General features: G+C 56.0%; 2 protein-coding genes across 2 annotated transcripts; one reads left to right on the top strand and one right to left on the bottom strand.

Moving 5' to 3' along the window:
• Positions 1-349: 349 nt before the first annotated feature.
• SHMT1 (serine hydroxymethyltransferase 1) lies at positions 350-7336 on the top strand (the record flags this gene model as incomplete). Its single annotated transcript, XM_049791688.1, is given in 12 exon segments — positions 350-704; positions 2113-2237; positions 2792-2937; positions 3250-3365; positions 3455-3615; positions 3783-3864; positions 4124-4336; positions 4610-4726; positions 5080-5202; positions 5495-5611; positions 5796-5906; positions 6387-7336. Coding segments are annotated over 12 exon segments (1836 nt in total), but the record flags the coding sequence as incomplete, so codon positions are not given.
• Positions 7184-17100, bottom strand: SMCR8 (SMCR8-C9orf72 complex subunit). Its single transcript, XM_049790996.1, has 2 exons — positions 14499-17100; positions 7184-12248 (listed from the first exon to the last, which is right to left on the bottom strand). The coding sequence occupies exons 1-2, from the start codon at positions 16850-16852 to the stop codon at positions 11795-11797; spliced, it is 2808 nt and encodes a 935-aa protein (XP_049646953.1). The 5' UTR covers positions 16853-17100; the 3' UTR covers positions 7184-11794.
• Positions 17101-17368: the final 268 nt, after the last annotated feature.

Genomic DNA, 17368 nt, shown 5'->3' with positions numbered 1-17368 from the left:
GCCAACCCATGCAGCAGCCTGGCAGGCCTGCTCGCCTTGAGACGTGGTTTCGGCCCGCACCCCGACCTTGGGGGTGGCTGGAAGCGCTCCCTGCCCGGTGTGGGGTGGGGGGTGTCCCGTCCTCCAGCTCATGGGGGGAACCGAGAGGTACCCCCGGATTGCTGGGAACACCCCTGGCAGGGCTGGGGGAGAGGGTCATCCCGCCGCCCCGGGGCATAGGGCAGGCGGGGCCGGACCTGCCGGGTGACTGCAGGGGGGGGGTGACGGCAGAGGGGGGGTGACGGCAGAGGGGGAATGACGGCAGAGGGGGGGTGACGGCAGAGGGGGAATGACGGCAGAGGGGGAATGACGGCAGAGTGGTGACGGCAGAAGAGCTCCCGCCTGCCCGGGCCAAGGACACCCGCGCCCCCACCGCCACGTGCTGGCTGTACCGCCAGACCCGCCTCGGAGGGGACCAATAGGACGCGGGGAGGAGGAAGAGCTCGGCTCTGATTGGCCCATACAGTTCTGGAGCTTTTTTCCCCGCCATCGGCCTACCGGTGGGAAACGAGGCGCTGATTGGCCGAGGCGTGGAGAGGCGTGCCTGAGTGGTCTAGGCTAGGCGCGCGGGTTCCCGCGCGGTGGCGGAGCGGGACCGGGACCGGGATCGGGATCGGGACCGGGATCGGGATCGGGATCGGGCTTCGGTGCGGCGCTGCGGGCGGGTAGGGACCGGGACCAGGACCAGGACCGGGCGTGCGGGGCAGGGAGGGCAGGGCAGGAGCAGGGCAGACCGCTGCGGGGTGAGATCCGGGCAGGCAGCGCCGTCCCCCCCACCGCCGGTGTCTAGGGCAGGGGGATCGCGTCACCAGGAGCCTGTCAAGGATGTGGGAGACCGGGATACGGGGGCGGGCGGAGGGGGGTGTGCAGGGCCAGGCGGGGATGGAGCCTCAGGGTCGGGGTTTGCCCCTGCAGCAGATGAACTGCTACGAGGGTGGAAATGGAGGTCTCATCCTGGGTGGGGAACAGGGAGCTTTGTCCCCCCAGAGCCTTCTGCAGGTTTGCTAAAACTGCTGGGTGCAAGTACTGCCACGACCTGCCCTGGGGACACACACTGGACCCAGCTGTCCCCTTCAAAGCCAGAGCGCTACACCCTGCCCTTTCCCTTGCAGCCCTTTTCCTATCCCAATCCAGCTTTTCTGACAGTGAGGATTCCCTCCCTACCAGGCTCCTGGCTAGGGAGGAGGCCCACACTGAATGGACTTCAGCAGCTTGGCACAAGCAAACTAAGCAATTGCTTAATAACCTGCTCACGGCCCTTTGCTGGCCTTGCAAGGTTAATGGGTAAAAAGATGCATTGTTTTCAGCCGAGGCAGAAGCTGGACTGTCATGCCTGCCCCGGAGCTTGTGCTCTGCATTATAATGTTAGCAGCCGTGGAACCCAGTGGGGCTGGAGGGCTGCTGCCAGGGCTGGGCATCCCACATGCCATGGAGTCAAGCTGAGGCAGAGCTGCTGCCTCTCAGGTCCCAGCTCCACAAGCCATGCTTGCTTCAGTTAGCATTTGGGGCAGGACTCCAACCTGCTGGGGGTTTGCCCTCACAGCTATGCACAAGGGAAAGCAGCCAAGAGGTTTAAGCATGCTGGGGAATGCAACGCACATTAAAATCGAGGTCTGTGCGTATGAGCATTTCACTGCCCTTGAAATTAAACAGCAGTTTTAATAAGACACCCTTCTGTCCATGAGGGCATTTGCTAGCATTTCCTAGAAGTCCTGAGGATCACGGATATACAGGAGCGAGAGGGAAAGGCATTGCTTGTGTTGCTGATAAGGTTTGGTCCACATGCAGGTTCATCATATCTCCAGGTGTCTGACAAGGCACTGCAGAGCTGGGTGGGGGGACCCCCAGGCAGGGCGGTGATGGCAGAGTATCAGAAATTATCAAAGCACTGTAATGAATGAACTGATCTTAAATCAGTGGGGAAACCTGACAGTTGTCTGTGTTTTCCTTAGCCAGTGGGCTGCAGCCCATGGCTGGTCCTTCTGTATTTCTGGTGGGATGGGAGCAGGCAGGACACAGTGCCAAAGTACCCAGCCCCGCTGCCATCTCACAAACTCACCTCTCTGCTGGCAGGTGACCTTGGACTGAGCAGGAGGATGGCAAACTCAACGCAGGGAGACAGGGGCCTCCCCAGCACGGAGCTCTGGGCCTCCCATAACAGGATGGTAATGGAGCCACTCGACACCAATGACCCGGAGGTGAGAGCCCCTTCCTGGCCCCAACCCAGCAGCCGCTTTGTTCATCTCCCGGACAGCCATGGGGATGCTGACCTCCTCAAGCCCATCTGGCGGGGAGACAATCCAAGGCTGAGATAGTGGGACCCATCCATCCTCTGTGCCCGCTCTGCCTGCAGTGAGAGGAGAGGGAGGGCATCCTCCAAGCATCTACAGATAACATGGCCGTAACTTCACATCTATTGCTCATACCCCTCTGCTCGAAGCTCTAATGTCCACACCAGAGCAGCTGGCCCACCAGGCCATGTGGCAGTTGCCCTTGACTCAATAGCCTAAATGACAGCTGAATTATCTGGCAGCTTCCTGACAAGTAGAAACCCAAAACATGGCCTGTGACCAGACACATGAACTGTTTGGGATCAGCTGAACCAAGAAGGGATCTTATCTCCCTTCTCCAGCACCTTTCCAGGCTCCTCTCCATTGTCCTGTCCCCTCCAAGGGTGCATCCCCTATGGTGAAGCCTCCACGTCCCCACGCAGAGCTGGCATGGGTGAAGCTGTTTCTCTCCCCTCCCAAAGGTGCACAGCATCATCAAGAAGGAGAAGCAGCGGCAAAGGCTGGGGCTGGAGTTAATTGCATCGGAGAACTTTGCAAGCCGAGCGGTCCTGGAGGCCCTGGGATCCTGCCTGAACAACAAATACTCTGAGGGTTACCCAGGACAGAGGTAGGGGCTCGGGCTCTGTCCCGCCCAACCCAAAACCTCACAGGGAGGGAGAGGAACCACGCTGCCAGACCTCACCTCTGGGAAAGAAGCAATGTCCTTGTGCTGGCAGCCAAGCTCCTCCAGGGCAGAATCTGACCCTCTCGGCTTCTGTCCATCGCCATGGATGGGACAATCTCAGCAGTGTCACAACTGCTGCAGCTGCTGTCCCAGTGGCTGCCGAAAATTCGGCATCACCCTGATTTCTCCCCAGCTTGGTCACAGGTTCTAAGTAATGAGTTTGGTTTTAACCCCTGCCCCGTCCTTTACCGGCAGGTACTATGGTGGGACAGAGTTTGTAGACGAGCTGGAAAGGCTGTGCCAGAAGCGAGCCCTGCAGGCGTACCAGCTCGACCCCCAGAAGTGGGGTGTCAATGTCCAGCCCTACTCAGGTAACGGGGTGCTCAGGAGAGCCAGGCCGGCTGCACCAGCCTCCACGTGTCCCAGCACCCGTAACAGGCCCCGTGTGCTCTTGCTGCAGGGTCACCTGCAAACTTTGCGGTGTACACGGCCCTGGTGGAGCCCCACGGCAGGATCATGGGGCTGGACCTGCCTGACGGGGGCCACCTCACCCATGGGTTCATGACGGACAAGAAGAAGATCTCTGCCACCTCTGTCTTCTTCGAGTCCATGCCCTACAAGGTAAAGAAAGAGAGCTGCTCCAGCTGGAGCCAGGATGCGGTTGTCATAAGTGTTAGTGCCTCTTAACAGTATGGGCATCAGGCTCCCAGCACCCCCTCCTGCAGGATGACCCTGCAGCTGATCTTCACCCACACCAAGGTGGCTGAACCCTCCTCTTCCTCTCCCAGGTCAACCCCAAGACTGGTTACATCGACTACGACCGACTGGAGGAGAATGCCCGCCTCTTCCACCCCAAGCTGATCGTAGCAGGTAAGGATCAAACTCTTACCGACCTCCCTGGTGACACACCCTGGGTGGAGGTAGCTCCCCGAAGCGAGTAGTGCCCTGGTAGGCCTGCGGGCATCCACAGATGCTGCAATGCCAGGAGGAGACCTCAAATACATCCACACTGGCAAAAGCTTGTGTGCTGTCCCCAGCTGGGCTGTCCCCATCGTAGGGCTGGACCTCGGTCTGTCCCAAGGTCCTTGCACATCTGCTCCTGTCCCCAACACGTCCTATCTCCCTGCAGGTGTCAGCTGCTACTCGCGTAACCTGGACTATGCCCGCATGCGAAAGATTGCTGATGCCAACGGTGCTTATCTCATGGCCGACATGGCCCACATCAGCGGGCTGGTGGCTGCCGGCGTGGTGCCCTCCCCCTTCGACCACTGTGATGTCGTCTCCACCACCACCCACAAGACCTTGCGGGGCTGCAGGGCCGGCATGATCTTCTACCGCAAAGGTGCCTGACCTGGCTGGGGAGCCAGGAGAAATGCTCCCCCAGGCCAGGGGGCTGCAAGTTAAAGTTCCTTCCTGCTCTAGCTGGGAAGGAGGGAGGGCAGGAAGGTCCGGGGACTCCCGGGAGCGTCTGGGGAGTTTCCCAGGGCCAACTGCGGCCCAGATTTGAAAAAGAACAACAACCATCCCTGCTCTGAGTGGCCACGGGGTGAAAGCAGCTCATGGGAGAAGGGTGGCCATGGTGCCTTGTGAGTAACCCTGCCCTCCCCTCCCACAGGCACCCGCAGCGTGGACCCCAAGACGGGCAAGGAAACACTCTACAACCTGGAGAGCCTCATCAACCAGGCAGTCTTCCCTGGGCTGCAGGGAGGCCCGCACAACCACGCCATTGCAGGTACGCACCCAGGCTGGCCACCAGCTCCAGGAAGGCAAAGGGAGCCAGCAGAGATGTCCTGGCTGGGCTCTGATCCCCAGCAGCAGGGTGGGGGGCTCCAGGCAAGGGGCTCGCAGCCTGGAGATACTGCAGCAAGGAGCAGCTCGCTTAATCCAGCATTGCCCAAGAAGCAACCAGGCTTTTCCCATCCTGCCTTTTGGCTCATAGCGATGCCGCCAGCCTGGCTACGGGAAGGGACTGTCTGTCAGTTTGCTCAGCTCCCAGGGTGACTTCTGCCGGCGGTGCCATGCATCCCCGCCAGCTCTCCCAGTGGGAGCCCCCAAAAACTCACCATGGTCTGCCTTCCTCCGCAGGGATCGCCGTGGCGCTGCGACAGGCCGCGACGCCCGAGTTCAAGGCCTACCAGCAGCAGGTGGTCGCGAACTGCAAGGCGCTCTCAGCAGCGCTGATGGAGCTGGGCTACGACATCGTCACAGGTGAGGACAGGTCTCGGCCATGGGATGGGGCTGACCCCTCTCCATAGCCCGGGGCCCAAGCCAGGCCACGAGGGCGGCGCAGATGTGATGGGCAGGGCTCTGCCGTCACAATTCCTCAGGACATCAGCAAAACTATTTTGAAGCAGCACCCCCCCTCCCAAGGGCAGGTCCCCTTCTGCCCCCAAAACCAGGGACAGGCCCCACTGCAGTCCAAAACCTTTTTTTGCTGAAGTATCACGAGAGCGGTGTTTACCCTGATCCCATGTCCCCCAACAAATCCCTCTCTTTGCAGGGGGCTCTGACAACCACTTGATTCTCCTGGACCTGCGCAGCAAAGGCACGGACGGCGGCCGGGCCGAGCGGGTGCTGGAGATCTGCTCCATCGCCTGCAACAAGAACACGTGCCCCGGTGAGGGATCCCACAAGCTCTGCCATGTCCTGCCCCACATGCTGCGGATCTCCCATAGCCTGTGCAGAGCTTCCTGCAGGGTTCCCAGCTCCCGGCCCACCCCAGGCACTGGGAACCAAGCCAAGTTGCCATGCACAGCAGTTTCGGTACCCGATTTGGTCATGCGTGACTTGTTCTGGTGCAGGTGATGTCAGCGCCCTGCGTCCCAGCGGCCTGCGGTTCGGCACGCCGGCTCTCACCTCCCGTGGCTTCCGGCAGGACGATTTCCGCATGGTGGCTCAGTACATCCACAGAGGTGAGGCTGGGGCGGGCATGTGCGGGGCCGAGTCTCAGCTCCGGCAGCAGCCCGGGGCCAGGGCAGCTCCTCCAGGGCAGGAGGCACAAGCCAGGCAGCTTTCCCAGCAGCTGGCGAGGGAGCGCACACGCAAGCGAGGAGTAACTCTCCCACTTGCACATCTGGATGTGGGAGAGGACATCTGGCCACAGCTGGGACCGGCCGAACCCTCCCCACTGCACTAGCAGCGGGCTGAAAGCCTGCGCTTTTCCCAGTCCAGTTCCAGTTGTTGTCAGGGATCTTACACTGGTTTCCTGGGTCAGCAAGTCCCTCCCACGTCTTGGGGAGCAGCCCCAGCGCTGCTGTGGGGTGGTGCAGGGCTAAGCCAGCAGCCCAGCCTCACAGGCTCCCTGCAGCAGGGCTGGGAGAGCCGTGGGGTGCGGGCGCAGGCTGAGGTGTTGCAGCTGTGAGGACTGACTGAGGCATCTGCCATCCTGGCAGGGATCGAGCTGACACTGCGTGTGCAGAAAGACATGAACCCAAAAGCCACGCTGAAGGAATTCAAGGAGAAACTAGAGGAGGAGAAATACCGGAGGGAGCTGAAAGCACTGAAGGAAGAGGTGGAGGCCTTTGCAGCGGCCTTCCCACTCCCGGGGCTGCCCGTCCTGTAAGGGAAGCACCCGTGCCCACTCCCGGAGCTGCGGAGGTACCCGGGATCGTGGCACGCTCGCACCCCTAGCCCAAGACCAACGCCCCAGTACCTTCTCCCAGCACCTCCCTGCTGGCACTGGCTGCAGTGCAGCATCAGTTTCTCGTTCAGCTTTTGCTCACCTCTCCCCTCCCGTTTGGGGCACAGGACCCCCCTGAGCACAGCCCCCCCTGTGGGGAAACCAGCCCTTTCACCGAGCACCAGGTAACAACCCTCAGCCTCGTTCGATCCCGCTCTCGCTGGCTGTGGGAGCAGCAGACGAGGTTTAGGCAGGCCTGCCCGCGTTCACCTGGATACCCCTGCCCACAGCATCGGGAGGGACGTGGAGAGGGGTCCACCTCAGCAGGAGCCACCCCCTGCCGCAGCCAGGCACGCTGTGCTTGGCTGCACAAGAGGCTTCACAGCACTAAAAGCCTCCCTGGTTTCAGCCTTGAGGATTTCCCTTTGTGTGCACAAGCCCCGCTTTGCGTGCCTTCTAGCCTCCGCAGGCTTTGACAAGGCCAAGTCTTGTCCTCAACAGCCCTCCCGGGATCACCGTCCCATCCTAGCCAGCGTCTCTGGTATTTTCTCAGACCTCTGAGCACAAAGCTTAGGTAGAACCATTTTTTAATAAGCACGGTAAAATTAAGAATTTAACCACAATGTATGACAAGAATTATAAGCTTTAAAAAATACAACCAATTTTTTTTTTTTGTATTTCAAAAATATCTGAACCCAAATAAATAATTTTTTTTTTTTTAAAAGTACATTTCTCAGACTAGTCATTTGGTGTTAACATCTGTTAAACTCTTGTGCAGTAACACTTACAGCACGACACTAAGACATGCTTCTTGGATTTCTCCCGGTCACACTCGCTCTAACTACCGATGCAAGCATTCGGCACGCACAGGCACACACACGTAACTCAACATGCAGTAATAGGATACAGTGCTTTAAAATAAGATGAGAATTCATCACAGCCTCCTCACAGCCCTCAGAGGCAGCTCTTAGCCCAGCCCCATCCCCGTGCCGGCAGCAAGGCAGCCAGCGGGACCGGGTACCCTGTGTTTCTGCCTTCCAGTTAAAATGCGTCTCAGGGACCAGCGTGTGGTGGGTTTGTGACCCCTCCAATATCGGGGTACAGTCTGTTGCTCTGACATTGTGCTAGTGGAGCACCGTGCGGAGCAGGCACTCTGCTTCAGCCTTGGCAGCTCGCTAAGTTTCCCATCGCACCTTATTACAGGAGCCTTTTCAAAGCGCTGCGACAAGCCCCAGGTCCTGCCCAGCTCCCCGAGACGCTGAATCCACAGTGTGGGCTGTCACCCACCACCAGACTGGGGGCTCAGGCTCCCCCCCCCCCCCCCTCAATAAAAAGTTCTCACCCCTCAAGTCCCTCTCCCACCCCTTACAAAATGGTGAATATTGCTAGAGTATAGGCAGTACTTCCCTAGTCAAGGCAAGACAGCTTTGGAGCTGCTTAGAAGTGATTGCTACTGGATGAAAGTAAATCCGAGCACTATTTTCTGAGAAATGAAACCTGTGTAGGGTTAATATCGCCTACTCCTATGGCTGACCCTCCTCGGGGTGGGATCTGAAAGCAGCGGGCTAGTGTAGAGTAGAGCAGGGGCTGGCAGGCAGAGTCTCTCAAGGCAGGGAAGCGGAGTAAGAAAAGGGAGCTTTGTCCTCCCAGCCAGGCAGCAGACGGCCAGGGGAGGCTTTTGCTCTGATGAATTCTCCGTCAGGCTTTAAAGCCTCCTCTCCCTGACAGCCAGCAGAGAGAGGAGGGAGCCAGAGCTGGCCGTGCGGGAGGTGGGGGCATGCTGGCAGCACTCACGGAAGCAGGCGACGGCCATGCACGGCACCGCTGGTTCTGGCGGCTGGGGGTTTGGTGCGGGAGGGCTGGTGAGTATTGCACTGCGGCTGCGAGGAACCTGCCCTGCTCGTGGTGGAAGGATGGCTGGACGGCAGCACGCGGCACTCGGGCGGTGTGGTGTAAGCCGACAAACACACATGCCAAGATTCATTGCGGGAGCTGTTAGTGCGAAGATCGTAACTTGTTATAAGTCTGCTAATATCAGAAACCAGTGAGGTAACACAGTGAAGATGAGGAAAAAGTCTTAAAGTGCCGATATAGGGATCTTTACTGTACAGGAGTAGAAGGTCAGACAGAGAAATTACCGAGCAAAGAGGAATTCAGCTCCTGAACCACCAGCTGCACTCAGACTCCCCCCGTTTCTGCCACCATTGTGGGCACCACAAGCAGCGAGGGCAGGCTGGGCTCCAGCTGCACCGAGGTGCCAGAGCCCAAGGTAATTCCCTCTTTCCTGGAGTCCAAGCTCAGAGGTTACCCCGCTGCAAGCCAGCTTTAGGAGGACAAGCACTCCAAGGTGTGTTTCCCAACAGCTCCTACTTAAAGAGCTGTTATGGATAGCACAGAGCTCCCGTTTTGAAATGGGAGACATCCCAGCAAAGCCCCCAGGACATCGTCCCAAATCAGAGCTGCTTTGTGGCGGAGAGATGAAGCAGGTCAGACAGGTGGTAGTGCAAGTATTGCTCAACACAGCCTTGAATATCAGATACTACAGGTTTGATAGAAGGAGCAAGGAGAAGCGAGTTATTTATCAATTTATGAGTGCAGCTGAACACAGGTCGAGACCACTGTGACTAAGAGATCAGCCAACACTAATCATCGATCCCGCTCCGCTGCTCTGCGCTGTCAGCCTGGAGGAAGACGTGAGTGAGTCAGCAGGAAAAAAGTTTGTCCCTCCCTCCTCAAACCCGAACAGCATCAGGTCATTTTCCAACAGGAAACAAGCTCCCATGCTGAGCGCTTCTCCAGAGCTGCGGGTCAGGCAGGACACAGGGAGCTTTTCATCTGCCCATCACCTGCATTACTCACTGAGATGCCTTTTCCCTCAGGGAATCTCTCCTCAGCTTTAGTGTGGAAGCCGTTCGGGTGCACTCCAATCGACAAGGGGACACCTGAAGTCACTTCAGAAAGCAGGCATTTTCCATGGACATGGAAGTCTTTCACCAGCAGACCCAGTTCACGTGCGACAGGAGGGCACAGTTAGGAAAGGAAAAGGCCTTTAAATATGCTTTAAAGGCGTGCAGCCCCACACACAGGCATACTGCTCAACTTCAGCGAATGTGACGCCACACTGCTTCCCAAATGCAACCTAAAAACACCATCACAAGCAACCCCTGACCTTGGAAATCCCTCTGGAGACTTACCACAAGCTCAGCTTGCCTGGCTGAGCTGTCCTCACTGTAAGCCACCAGAAACAACACTAACATTTAAAATAGCCTTCCTGCCCGGCTGGTTTATATCTCCCACACTACCCCAGAGAGACCTTTCCAGAGGAGAGAAAGAGGCGGCAGCAGTACCGAAGCGCAGGTGCTGGTGCCAGACAACAGCGTCCCCAAGGAGCCTCCTTGCCTTCAGGACACAGGTTTCAGAGCAGTGCGGTTCTCGCAGCAAGTTTCAGTGGGGTCTAAGCCACGCTGACGAACCCCAGACCATACACAGAAACTTCCCCAGGCACAAAAGGAACATCACATTCATCTCCAGCACTGCCTCACATCATCACAATAAACAGAGGTTTAAAAAACAAAACAAAACCCAAACCAAACAACACATCAGCTCATTTTGTACAATCTCAGCTGTTCTCACCCCACAATCAGAAGAATGCTAAAAAGAAATAAAACCAAGGATATTTCCTAACAAGGCTTTTCTTGCTTAGAAGTACCATGGGGGCTGCTACCACCACATGGCGCTGGGCAGAGCAGACCACAGCCCAGGACCGGTGGCCAAGGAGCAGCATCTCCTATGGGACTCCAGAGGGAAGTGCTGTGCTCGGGCACAAAGCTTTCCACACTGTCAGGAACAATCTGGGAGTGTCACCACGCCAGTGGCACAACCTTTACGGCACAGGCAGCGGTGTAGAAGCTTTGAAAGGCAAGTCCCCAGCATCCAGGCTCAGAGAGCAGCAGTTCTGCCCCGTCCAGAGCTACCCAGAAGCGCCCTGGGAGAGGTAGTCGAGACACAACAAAGGCTCAGCCAGAAGCAGCATGCAGTGACGCTGACCCTGCTTTACCATAAAGGACAAAAGTCAGCTCCCCAACAAAAAAAAAAACAAAACCAAACAAACCCAAGACTTTTATGGATACAACGTCGAATCCAGTACATTCATCCCCAATCTCTCCTGAGCACTAGTATCTCACCAGCCAGGCAGCCTGCTCTAACAGCCTGCTGTCTCACAGCGTAGCTTCAGCTGAATTGCACTGTTCGTTTCCCCATCACAAAAAGCACCTAAAAATGAGCCCCCACCCCTCAGTTCCCCTCTCTCCTTAGAAGGCCACCCTCGATGTCACACGCTTTGAGGATTCCCGGTGTCCCTCCCACCCTTCTCGGAGGTCGCCCAGCAAACAGGACGTGACAAATTAAAAAGGCACAGTGCTCTACATTCACAGCAGTGGGCGCCTTGGTGCTCGGTAGCGTTAAGGAGTCCTTCCACATTCCAGATTTTAACAAAGCTGAGGGAAACTGGCAAACTCTTTCTGGAGAGAAGCACATGTGCCTCCACTGCGCTCCCATCCACCCAGGGACAACATGACCTGGGAAGCGCCAGGAAACTCAGAAAAATGCAGGAAGGGACACACCATCCGCTACCGCTGCACACAGATGGATAACTGTGAACTGCCACCCTGCCACAGAGCTTCTGAGCTACACTCACGTGAGACACCGGTGGATTAAAAAACTTCACATGGCCTTTACATCTCCCCTCTGGTCTCTGCCCTGGCTCCACAGAAGGGACCAACAGCATTTGGGGCTCCGGCAGAAGTGTACGGAGCACTGCATTGTTTTGGGGGCTGCACTCTAGTAAGTATTGATCCCCAAGAGAGCCCACCTCTCTCTCCCTGCCATAATCCCCCGGGATGCTGCCATGATACGCTTTAAAAGTTAATAGTGCCCCTTCTAACATTTAAAAACAGAGTGCCCGGTGTTTTATGTGATGGAACATCTACGTTCTTGGCTACAGGGAACCACACAGAAACCCGGTCCCTTGGACACCGATTTCTGTGGAGCAGAGACGCTTGCAAATGCATCGTCTTCTTCGCCCCTTCCCGACGTTATGAGAGCTACTGCAGACAGCGTCAATGTCAAGCACGGATGAGCTTTGTCAGACTCTGAGTACGCAGGCAGACAGCCCGCGCAAGGCTAGATTTTGTACAAAAAGCTGGGAACATAGTCAAATCTGAGCAGAGGGTTCACCCCCTGGCCGGGTTCCTGAATGTACTGCAGCTTCAGCAGCTCAGCTAAATACTGTACAATTTTGATATCTTCATTGGCAAGGCCGAGTTGAAGCTTCAGGAAGTTCATCCTGCGATTCACGACGGATTCCTCCGGTTCCCTTTCACTGATGGGAAGGTGCAAATGGTGGCAGAAGGTGAAGAGGAAGGCTTTTGAACACAGCTGGGTGAGGATACTTTGGACGTGCATATAGTAGGTGCTTCCTCGCTTGATCTGCGTGCGGTGGTCTGCCAGCCGGGACACCAAGGTGCCTTTGTAAAGCGGGCAGCGGAGAGTCTTACTGTCGGCGTCCAGAATGCTGACATACCGGCTGTATCGGCTCAGGGCATGCAGCACGTTCACCCCAGCAGGCGACACCATCCTGAAACAGCAAGGAGAGAGGTCACGGCTGGAGGGGACCAGACAGTTAAGCTGCAGACTCTGTCCATGCCCCTGTATCGCACATACTTTCCCTGTAGTTCACGAGCTGGTACAAGAGCCTCTGTGGGCAAATGAAGTCTGGCACAGAAGAGAATGGCCAAATAGTCTCTCCAGCCTGCCAGATCCCAAAGAAACCTCAATCTCCTGGATCCCCACATGCACTGATCCACACTGTGTGTGTGCTACTTCATATATCACCGTGCTCCAGGGCAGCTTTCTCCCTTGGCGATACAGCGAGGGAGTGATAAGACATCTCTGGTGAACAGAAACAAATCTTGCAGCAGCTGGTAGCTTCTGGATGTGACAACAAGGACCCAGAAACCCAGATCAGACCCCCTTGCCAAGAGCTCCACCTTCCCCCCATACGGCTGTTTTGGGAAGGAGCTGCTCTGAGGTGGTTAAAGCCCTGAGTGGAGCAAAACCTTTTGCCCTTCCTTTAAAAAAGGAACCATCCTTAAACCAGAATATTCCCTGGCTGAGCCTGGGCATTTTTCACTCAGGTGCAAACCCACAGCATGTTCACAACATAACAATTATCCAACAAGCCTAAATTAATGTTATTTAAATGCAAATTACAAGCCTACGCAAACTCTACCTTCTGCTCCTCAATTCTGCGTGGTTAAAGTCGCTCAGTTGAGATACAGCTCCCAGCCTCAAACCAGGAGCCCCAGCTGCTGGGGAAAGGGCTGCCCCTGTGCCCAGGCAGCATCTGGCCTTAGGAGACGCAGCACCCTTACCAGAATAATTGATTTAGCCTCTAAATTCCTTCCCAAAGCCCTTGCACAAATAGTTTGCTGAAAGCACCCACATTAAACTCAACACTTAATTAACATTCCACGGAGCAGAGTTTAAATGACTGACACATGTTACAAGCAGTTCTTAAAAAAAAAAAAAAAATAAAGACACTTTTGTTTATAAAAATTGCATCTAACCACAAACGGTGAGTAACAAGTAAACACTCAGGGCTTTTAAAAACCTCACCGACAGACAGGGAAGTTTGGGAGCAGCCGTGGGCAGAGCTGTCATCCTGCCTCGCAAGCACAGAAATGAGGGTAACTCACAGCTTAGGATAATTTCATCACCCACAACCCTCAGCGATGCAATACTCAGCAGTCCAAAAAGCAAATTTCTGTATTTTGATTTTTTATGCTGCTCAGAAACACTCTTTCAGGAGCTATTCCAGCCCTGCTCTGAGCAATGGGCTGCCACTCCGACTCACGTTTTCAACGTTGGTGACAGCAATGGCCATTCCCTGTCATACCTACACCCAAAGTGCCAGAACTCCTCCTGGTAAACACAAAGAAAATCCTTTTCATAACAGCAACAAAGGCAGGGCCGAAATCTTGAGAGCTGAGCAATCGCTATTTACTAATGTAAACTATGAAGCCACACTTCAGAATTGAGGGTTGGGGAAGGGGTGCTTGCTTTCACGATGGTCCTCACCCTGAGCAGGAGCTTCCTTAGCAGCTGAACTGCAATCCCAACACCACAGCCCACTGAGCACCGTGGACCTTTTTTCCTTGACTAAGGCTTATTATAAATAAGTCTCTGTTCATCTGCACCCTCTCGAGGAGAGCCCAGCAGCTCCACATCTCTGGCTTTTCCACAACTCCCAGTCGGCACACCCTCGCCAACACAGCCCCAGGTGCTGGCACTCCAATTTCTGACCTACCGACCTCATCAACAGTGGCATCATCTCTTCATTAGGGTCCACAAGGAAAAAACCTCCCCATGTCAAAGCATCCATTTCAAAAACAAAATTCTGGCTAGAAACATCAGAAGAGTTTTGGCAGAGGACACGGGAAAGCAGAGCATACAAGGGGACCCCAGAAGCACTCTGTTATCAGACCAACCAGGAAACCAGCAGGACTCGTGTCTTTGCTTTGTGCTTTGCCAGGCGAAGACCTAAACCAGAGGGAAACCTCCTGGCCAAATAACTAGCATGAACAAGGCAGCAAGTGTCCAACAGATGTTTTAAATATTTAACTCCCAAGTGAGGCTGGATATAAAGAAACAGACAAATCTATCCCCCCTTCCACAGATACATCCCCTAAGCAGAAATTCATGGCAGCTGCGTAGGTAATCAGAGACCTCCCCCTGCACACCCATTCCCCTCTGAAATTCTCACTTAGGAGAAGTAGTATTTATCATATACCTCAACACTGATAAAACAAACAGACCCTCGATTTACCTCTGGAGCCCAATCAGCTTCCACTTCTGGAAATCCACAACGTGCAAAGGGGAGGTGACCCAGTGCTTCACGGGCTTGGCATAAACGCCGCAGTTTGGCACGAAGATGGAGAGCGCCGTCACAAGCTTCTTGACTATCGCTTCCTCTTCCCCCAGCACGATCAGGGTTCTCCCGCTAAGCAGGGAGTAGATGGCAGGGTGAGCGAAGGGGTACTGCCTGATGAACCGCAGTGCATTCTGGCCGGCCTTTTTTTTGTGCCTTTCACTCGCCTGACAAGCAGGGTGAGCGGGAGAAGGGGTCCTGTCAGAGCATGTGGAGGCAGCACTGCTGATATAGCTCATGGAGTCCGAGCACTCGTCCAGGCTGCTTTTACTGACCTCCCTGTTGCCCGTCAGGTAGCGTGAGTCGAGCTCGTAGGGAAGGAGCCCCCCTGAGATGCCGTCATGGGAGGGGAAGCCCCCAAAGCTCCCGTGCAGCCCCTGCTCGGCCTGCCGGTATGGCTGTGGGGGGATCCTGACCACCCCGTCCTCATCACAGGGCTTCTGTCCCAGGTCAGGCAGAGGCTCGAGGAAGTTGGGACTCTCCTTCCCGATACAACAGGCAGAATCAACCTGCACTAAGTTTTCCTGTTTTGAAATGTCTTCCCGCTCGTCAGCATTGTCCAGGTTTAGTTTGGGGATGAAACGAAGGCCTCCCTCTTCATCGTCCACGTAAGGTTCCTCGTTAATGGCACTTGGGTAGCTCGCTTTGAAATCTTCCGGGATGAGCGACTCAGAGGGACATGTGCTAAGAACCTCGATGCTGTCCTCGCTGACAGTCCGCCGGCTGCCCACCTTGCTCCTGCCCACCTGGGGACTGGGGCTGACAGGCAAGCTGGCCTGGCTCTCCGATTTTGTCAAGCCGGATGCAGACTTCTCCGTTCCAAGAACCTCGATGCTCTCACCGCTACTGATGCTGCCTTTAATATCTGCATCGAGATAGTCCAGGTTCTCCTGGTGTTCAAACGTGACGGAGTCAGTCATTTTGGGTTCTTGGGAGTCCTCGATTTCCTGCTCCATCTTGATGGGCACGCACTCCACACTGGACTTGTAGGATCCCAGGCTGATGACCACTTTAGGAGCAGGGGACTCTTCCAAACACTTTCTGTCAACAGCATCTTGACTGAGCCCCTGGCAGCCTCTGTACTGTTTTTCAGGTGGTTTTTCATCCAGAAAAGTTACATCCTCAAAGAGGAAGTTAGTTACGCTTTGTTGCTTTAAGAGTGCCCTGCTGATCTGGTCTGTCAGGAGGTAGCACACGTCACCTCTGAAAGTCCTCTCGATCTGGTGCAACTGGTCAAGAGTTTGGGTGAAAAAATAAATATCACAGAGTTCCTCCAGCGTCTTCAGCTTCTTGTCAAAGCATTTGGCAGACTTTGCTTTGATGAGCTTGGGGGTATAGGAGGGCACGTGGGCATAAAGGTGCGTTTCGCCAGGCTCGGCAAGGTCGGAGGTAGTCAGGTCCTGATCGCAGCCTGCGTTGGCCTGGTCCAGCGCACACTCCGGCTCGTAGGGGTGGAAGTCGGACTCCTTCAGCTTCCTGTAGGGATACGACCTGATTTGTTTCAGCAGATCTTGGTGCTCGATGATAGACTTTTCCACACTGGCCAGCTCGTTGGCCTTCTCGATGGCTTGGGTCGTGTAATACCCTTTGTCGTTGGCTTTCTTCTGTATCTCGGTTTCGTTGTGCAGGACAGTCCTGGTGTAGTCGAGATCTTTCAGTTTCTTTTCCAGTTCATTAGCAAAAGCTTTCCTGTTCCCCGTCTTTAAGCATTCGGAGGCTTTGGAGAACTCCGCAGAGAGTTCCTGAAACTGCTGCATGATTTTGTGCTCGTCAGCAGAAATATAGGCCATGCAGAAGGGTCTCACGAAACCCCTGGCTTCGAGGTCGTAGAGAGTCAAGTGGTGCACGTACGCAAAGGCCCCTTCCTTCGAGTCCCCCAGCACCACTTTGGAATCCTCCACAAAGTTCAGCTTCGGGTAGGCAGAGCCGGGAGGGTGCCCCACGAAAGAAGCTTGGTAATCCACAGACATGATCCGAAGGGAAAAATAATTGAGATCGAAAGTGCCCGACACTTTGGCGTCATCGGGGATGGTCAGGAGGGGCTGGGGCCCCACTTGCTCCGAGAACTCGGAGATGAGGATGAAGTCCCGGGTGAACTTGGAGCCGGCGACCTTGGCCCAGGGGTTGGCGCCGTGGCTGGCGAAGGGGAAGAGCGGCACCGAGTACTCCTCGGGCAGGGGCGGCTCGCTGCACAGCTCATCCTCCAGCTCCTCTTCTCTGGTGAAGGCCACCACGTCAGGGGCGCTGATCATATTTCCCGCAGGAGGGGACCGACATGGAGCAGCGAGGGCCCCCCCCGGTCGTCTCCCTCCCCCGCCACCGCCGGGCCCTGCGGGAGGCCCCGCCGCAGCCTCCTTCTCCCACCGCCGCCGCCGCTGCCTCACGCCTCCGCCATGGCCGGGAACCGCCGGTCCCGCTGCCTCACCGGGCCCCGCTCAGCCTCCGCTCTCCCTCACGGGCGCCGCAGCCCCGCAGCCATCTTGGAGTCACATGACGCCGCGACCTCTCACCCCCCTCCACACACACCCACACCCGGAAGCGAAGCCACCGCCCCTCCCTCCCGCTCTACGGTTGTCGGGATATTTTTTTTTTAAACCGACCGTCCCTTAGCGTTACTTAACCCGGGATGGACCCGGCCGCCGGAGGAAACGGCGAACCGAGGCGGGACGAAAAAACGACGGGGTTGAGGTGCGCCGCGGGGCATCTTGGGAGTTGTAGTTCTCTCCCGCCGCCGTTGCGGCGCTTTACGGCAAGGCGTAACGGAGAAG

This window comes from Accipiter gentilis, chromosome 33, assembly GCF_929443795.1.
Source record: "Accipiter gentilis chromosome 33, bAccGen1.1, whole genome shotgun sequence".
Lineage (NCBI taxonomy): Eukaryota > Metazoa > Chordata > Aves > Accipitriformes > Accipitridae > Astur > Astur gentilis.
The sequence above is the reverse complement of the archived record's forward strand: the minus strand, read 5'-3'. Positions and strand labels throughout refer to the sequence as shown.

Bases quoted from the DNA above. Each gene is read 5' to 3' on its own strand.
- SMCR8 (XM_049790996.1), bottom strand. From the start codon at position 16,852: ATGATCAGCGCCCCTGACGTGGTGGCCTTCACCAGAGAAGAGGAGCTG. The intron at 12,249-14,498 runs GTAAATCGAGGG...TTGCTGTTTCAG, and splicing joins AAGCTGATTGGGCTCCAGAG to GATGGTGTCGCCTGCTGGGG.